Consider the following 6,000-nt stretch of genomic DNA (forward strand, 5'->3'; position numbering starts at 1 on the left):
GAAGCGTTATTGCCTTTCAGTGCTCCTTTGAGCAGCTGTAGCATCGCCTGGCTGGTGTGAAGTACCTGAGATGATTCCTGTGAGGAATGGGAGGGTTTTCTCAGGTGTCTCCCAGCCAGGGAGCTGGGAGGAGGCATCTGCTCTTTGGCAGACTTCGCTTCATCCATGTGCCACAATTCTGACATCAGGTGATGCTTTGTTTCAGAGGGACTTGGGTTTTTCTTCGGGTTTTGGTTGTGTATTTTGTGTTAAGACAGATTCTTGATAGACAAAAGTGATGGTAATTCTTATGATATGGAAACTTTGCTGCTAGAAACTGGACTTTTTTGTCTCTTCCTGTTAGTTTGCACCCTCACTGATAAGAGTAATTTTGGAGCAAACTTCCCCAAGGCTGGCATTTCTGGGATGTCGGCAGGTTCTCACCCTGGCTTTGCACTTGCTGGCAGGTGGCAGGAAATTCCTTTGATTTCTGTCTCCTTTTTTCCCAAACAAGAAGGCTATTTCGTTAATCGCCCCAAGTGAGGATGTTCAATCAGATACTCGTGGAGGTTTGACTGCTCCAGCTGACTGTGGTCCCTGGGAAAGCTCCTGCTGGAAGCTTGTCCCATGAATCAGATACTTGCTGGGAGGGTTAATGGGAAGGATTCTGTCCTGCTCCTTCCCCCAGCGCAGCAATGCTGGCTGTGCCTCTGCCCTCCTGCTGAGAAACCTCCCTGTGCCAGGAGCTTCTCCACAGGTGGGACCACTCGGCCAGGGACAAGTGAGTTGTTTGAGGATGAATCCTGAACATTGATCCTGGTCCTGCTTACTGCATTCCACTACTGGGATGCACAGATGGGGCATCAGACAGTGGCCACCTACTGCTGCTTTCCATTCCATCTCAGTTTAATTTCCAATTATACAGAATTCATTAAAAACACACCCATATGAGACCAGACTTTAGGAGGGACTTTAATTGCACTTTAAATGCCCTTAAAGCTCCCTGAGCCGCAACTACCACTGCATGATATTTCCTTGTGCCACTTATAACAGCACTGGAGTGAAACTGTGGCAAAGCAAAGGACACAAGGGCTGGGCTATGGCCGGTGTAATTCAGGTTTGGGAGAGATTAAGATCTGTCTCACAACTCCAGAGCAGTGTGCTGTCAAGCTACCCACGTTAGGGTGTAGCTGGACAGCAGGGTTGCTGTGTTTAGTCCAGCTTGTTTCAATTATATTCGTCTTCCCTTGTAGCAATGGTGATATATTATTGTAATGCACATGGAAATTAAGGCAGAAATAGGCCAGGCGATGGTGAGGCTTGCTCCACCGTAAATACAGAGCAGGTCCCCTGACTCACCTGCTGTCTGGTCCTTCATGCTGACTCCAGCCCTACCAAACAGCCTCTAGAAATGGGTGTCAGCCCTCCCAGCTTCTGCCCCAGCTGCCTGCACCCCCTCTTAGACAGGGACTGGGTCTCCTGACCCCATTAAGGCTCTCCTGGTCTGGAACCCTCCTGGATGGATGCTCTCACCAGGGGACCCCAAGGATGAACATCTTTCCAGATGGTAGGAGGGTGAGTTTCAGCAGCAGCCTCTCAAGGCTGAGCTGTGTTTTCTACCTCCCAAGCCTGGACTTTAAAGAGAAACCAACCTCCTGTTTTATAAGCATGGCAAATGTTTGGTGAAGGTAACAGGGAAAGAGGGTGATAGTTTTTCCCCATACTACATCCCTATTCCAGGCTTCTGCTTTCCTTTCTAGGGACACACACACACAAATATATGTGTGTGTTATACATATATAGATATAGATATATATGATGTGCCAAAGACACAGGAGTCACGGCCAGTCCCACCTGAATCCCAGGGTCTTATGCTACTGGTATTGGGTGTGCAAGAAGAGCACAAAGCAACCAAGTCCATGAGACAAAAGAAATTCCATCATCATCCACATTCCCCAGACAAGGTAGGGAGATGCCCACATACCTACTGAGGTGCCCAGGGTTGGATGGGGTTGGCTGCTGAGCCTGGAGACCACACACCCAGGCCAGAGCTGCAGTAGATATTCCTAAGGAGACACTTGGACCCTGTTCTGCTAATTTGTGCATCAGAAAAACAAAACCATGGGGAGCTGTTGAGGAGCATCACCTGCACACTGTGGGGTAAAGCTGGTGCTGTGGGTGGCATTGGGCAGTGGATGGAGAAGGACGTGGTCCAGGGTATTTCAGCACAGAGCATTGCCGTGGTTTTCTTCCAGCCAACCCGTGGCACAGCGCATGGCTGGCATGCTCCAAGACTCAACTGGTGTTGCTGAGGACGGATCAGAGGACCCAGCAGCAAGTCATCTTCAAACCATCATGGCTTTGCAGGATTTAATGTTGCTCTTGTTCTTTCCCTGCCATTGCCCTGTTAGAGCTTCAAGGCAGGCTGGCTTCCCTCCTTAATAATGTGAGCATGGGGCCACCGGCCTTGAGACACAGAGACAGTTGTCACAAATATCTCCATCCTTGGACAGAGGGGTTTCAGCTCCCAGATGGACCTGCATCCCCAGCACGGCAGCAGAGATGGAGTGGGGAAACCCATCCCTGCACACCCTGACCTCTCACCCCTGGGTCTCGGGCAGGCTGTGGGCAGCTTGGGGAGAGGCAGGGAAGCTGCTCAAAGCCCTTGTGCTTCGAGGTGATTTGGATGGGAGGCTGAAGGGCCGGCTGGGGTTTGGGGAAGGGTGGCTGTCTGCATCCAGGGGCACAAAGAGTGGTGTTCACAGGCAGATCACAGTGCCTGGCTTGAGCTGCACAGACTCATGGAGATCTTCACTCTCCAGTGCTACTCATCAAGATGCCACTTGTCCCAAGGCTGAAGAAGTGACCAAGACTCACAGAAGCTCCTCATCAGGCTGTGACATGCCATGGGACAGTGCCTCCTGGGCAACCCCTAACCAAATCAGCTGAGCTTGTAGCCCCAGCTACTCATTGCTTGCAGAAAACATTCCAGCGCCCTTGCACACTTGTCAAACTGGTGCTTGGTTATTGCCCTGTCATCGCTGTGCTTTGAAGGCTCTGTCACCAGTGGCACCTTGGAACTAAGCCCTTGTCTAAGGTGCAGCCCCCTGTGCAGCCTTGCTGGAATGCAGCATGAGGATGGGCTGTACACAGTGTTGAAATCTCTATCTGTTTATGGCAGGGGCGGTCAGTTGATTTTAGCAGTGTTGTTCTGTTTTTCTAGCAGCAAAACTGGGCGGGAACCGGCTGGGAGCCTGGCAGTGCCTGGAGCAGGGGACGGGACAGCAGGAGCTCCTCACTTCTTCGCAATCCTTCTCCAGCAAGTTGTTTAACCGGTCCAGCACTGGCTTCCCCATCTTGATGGTGAGGCTGTTTCTACACGGTGGGAGTGTTCCCCGGATTCACAGATGTTTGTAAACTCCAATGCAGGAATTAACAAATTGGGGCTAATGAGCACAGCCTACCCCGAGGTATGCGTGGACAGCTGGGGTGCAGGGATGGTGGGTGGCCTGAAGCCACAGCCCTGCATTGCTTCCTCAGCCAGCCAGAAAAGTAAAGATTTCAGCCTGGCCTGCAGCCTTCAGAGGTGCTTTGGCACCTGCCCAGAGCCAGCTGGGCTCGCAGGCAGGGTGGTGGAGGGAAGACTGTCTTCACAAGCCCCATCTGCTGTTGGATGACATGAGCAGGGGGTACCTGGCATGGGCAGGGCTTGGAGCACAGCAGTGGGGATCCTGGCCACAGCCCTAGGGTGGGTACCCAGCACAGGGGAGGTCTGTCCTGATGCTGCTCAGAGTCCTGAGATGTCAAGCCAGGTATGGCATTTCTCATTTTTAAGCCTTCCACTAACACCCCCAAAGACTAGAAGTGCAACTGGGTATTTATACCATCCTTCAACCATGGGAACGCTGGAGCCGCCAGGGAGGTACATGCTGAGCCTCGGAGGGCTCTGCACCACCTGTCTCCTCGTGCCAGCCCTCCCCAGGGCAGGAGCTGGCAGCAGAGTGTGCCCCAGGCTTTGGGAGCAGGAGCTGGGATGGCCCTGCTGAGCCAGCTGGGCTGCCTGGGGAGCCCGACCTGAGGGCTGAAGCTGAAGCCTCAGCCTGACTGAAGGGAGCTTAGCAGATAGCAAAGTCTGAGCACCCACCGTTCCATGGCAGCACCCTTCCCTCTTGGGCAACAGCCCTCCGACACACACAGCACCGCACCCACAGGCAGGGAGTAGCAAGGGGCTCCCCCAGCTTAGAAGATGTTGGCACATTCTGAGTTCACCAGTTGCTTTTTGGGTCCCCAAAGGCAGCTCAGCCCCTAAGCCAGTTACCCAGTTTCCTTCCCAAAGGAGGATTTTTGGGAGCAGGGTGGTTGCTATGAGCCCACTGGCCAGGACAGGTGCTTCCAGAGAGGGATAGAGAGGGATGAACAAGCCATGGGTTTGAATCTGCACCAGCTGTCCCACTCCGTGCACTCCAGAGCCCCTGCAGCTCCTCTGGGAAACGCAGGACACACTTCTGAATCAATCCAAGCATCCACCTCTTTGGCAAAATGTCCCCTGTGCCACCTGCCCTGTGCAGGAGGGGCTGCCCTCTCTCCAGTCCCCCTCCTGCAGCAATGCATCGCGCAGCCCAGAGAGGGGCCAAGCCTTCTCAGGGGGGAATTTTTACATCTTTTCCCTTTTAACGGTGACCTTTCACAGAATACATGCAACATGCTGCTTTTTTTAATGGCCCATACAACCAAAACATGTCCCCACCCCATCAGAAGGAGCTGAGGAAAAGATGATCAACTGAGTAACTTGGTCCTGATGGAACAAGTGGGTGAAGGCTGGGAACAGCAAGACTTCTTTTTCCCTAAAATCTAATCCAGTACATGCCTGGGAAGCAAAGGAACCTGCTCCCTGGAGCTGCCACTACTGCGATCTGAGAGGGACCGGGGAAAAACCATCTCGGTGCCTTCACCAGGCACCAGAGACGTGGATCCAGCTCGGAGAGAAGCTGACACCTCGGGGGTGCCCAGACTCCGCCAAGCCTCGGCGCCGGGAGCGGATGCTACGGGATGGGGACCCCAGGATCGCGGCGCTGCCTGGCCCGGGGGGAGCGGGGCTGCCCGAGGCCGGGACACTCACCTCTTCTTCTGCACGGAGGGGCTGTATTTCCCTTTGTTGCGTTTCCTAAAGAGCGAGTGCATCGCGTCCCCGGCACGGCGCCCGCCGCGCTCCGCCTGCTCTTACCCCGCCGCCGCCCGCAGCTTCTGCGCCGCCACCGGGCCGGGCCCCGCGGGAAGGCGGGGACGGGGCTGCACCACCTCCTGCCTGCCGCTGCCCGCCCCCTCCCGCAGCATCCTCCCCCAACATCCTCCCCGCCCGCCCCCGGCGCTCCCCGGTTTCCAGGAGGGCTTTGGCGGAGCACAGCGCTCCCACTTTCAGCCCTACCTGAAAGGGGCTCCGGCAGGGCTGGACTCCCCCAAAATGTGTGTGGGTCAACCATGACATTCCTCCGGGTGTAAGTGGGGAGCAGCTGGGGTGATCCACCAGCCCCAGTACAGTCAGGGGCAATGGGCACAGGCGTGGAGGGACAGTTGGGGAAATTGGCTGCCTCCCCCAGCCTCCCTGCACCATCCACTTCGCCCCAGCACCTCCAGGGTGTTTTCTGTCTCCAAGAGGACTGGTGTGCTGAGCATCACAGCTCTGTCAGGTGCATCCTGCAGCCCCGCTCGAGAAGCCAGTGCTGCCCTGGTGTGTGCTGGAGCAGAGCCCCCCCACAAAGCAGGAACCCTACTCCTGGGGGGCTCGGTCAGACAGGCAGCAAGAAGGCAACGAGATGCCTCCCCCAGGCCTGCCGCAGCCTGAGAGATTTTGCTCACACATCCATGAGCACACAGCAGTCAGCAATTAGGACCAGCTCTGGCCTTTTTATCCTGGGATTTTGTGCCCATGTGGGATTAAAGGCCTGATTGTAGCTTCCCCATCAGCCCCAAATCCTCTGCTGATTTTCATTCTGGGGGTAAGTCAGTGCATGCTGTGACCTA

The 6,000-nt window shown here is 55.0% G+C and overlaps 1 protein-coding gene across 1 annotated transcript in view; it reads right to left on the bottom strand.

Annotated features, from left to right (window-relative positions):
• The window catches only part of PPL (periplakin), a 28,129-nt gene extending 22,892 nt beyond the window's left edge, over nt 1-5,237 (bottom strand). The window contains exon 1 of the mRNA XM_065850892.2: nt 5,099-5,237. Within this exon, the coding sequence (XP_065706964.1) occupies nt 5,099-5,160 (62 nt within the window). The 5' untranslated portion in view covers nt 5,161-5,237. The remainder of the gene's footprint in view (nt 1-5,098) is intronic.
• Nucleotides 5,238-6,000: the final 763 nt, after the last annotated feature.

The sequence above is a fragment of the Patagioenas fasciata genome, chromosome 15 (assembly GCF_037038585.1).
Source record: "Patagioenas fasciata isolate bPatFas1 chromosome 15, bPatFas1.hap1, whole genome shotgun sequence".
Classification (NCBI taxonomy): Eukaryota; Metazoa; Chordata; class Aves; order Columbiformes; family Columbidae; genus Patagioenas; species Patagioenas fasciata.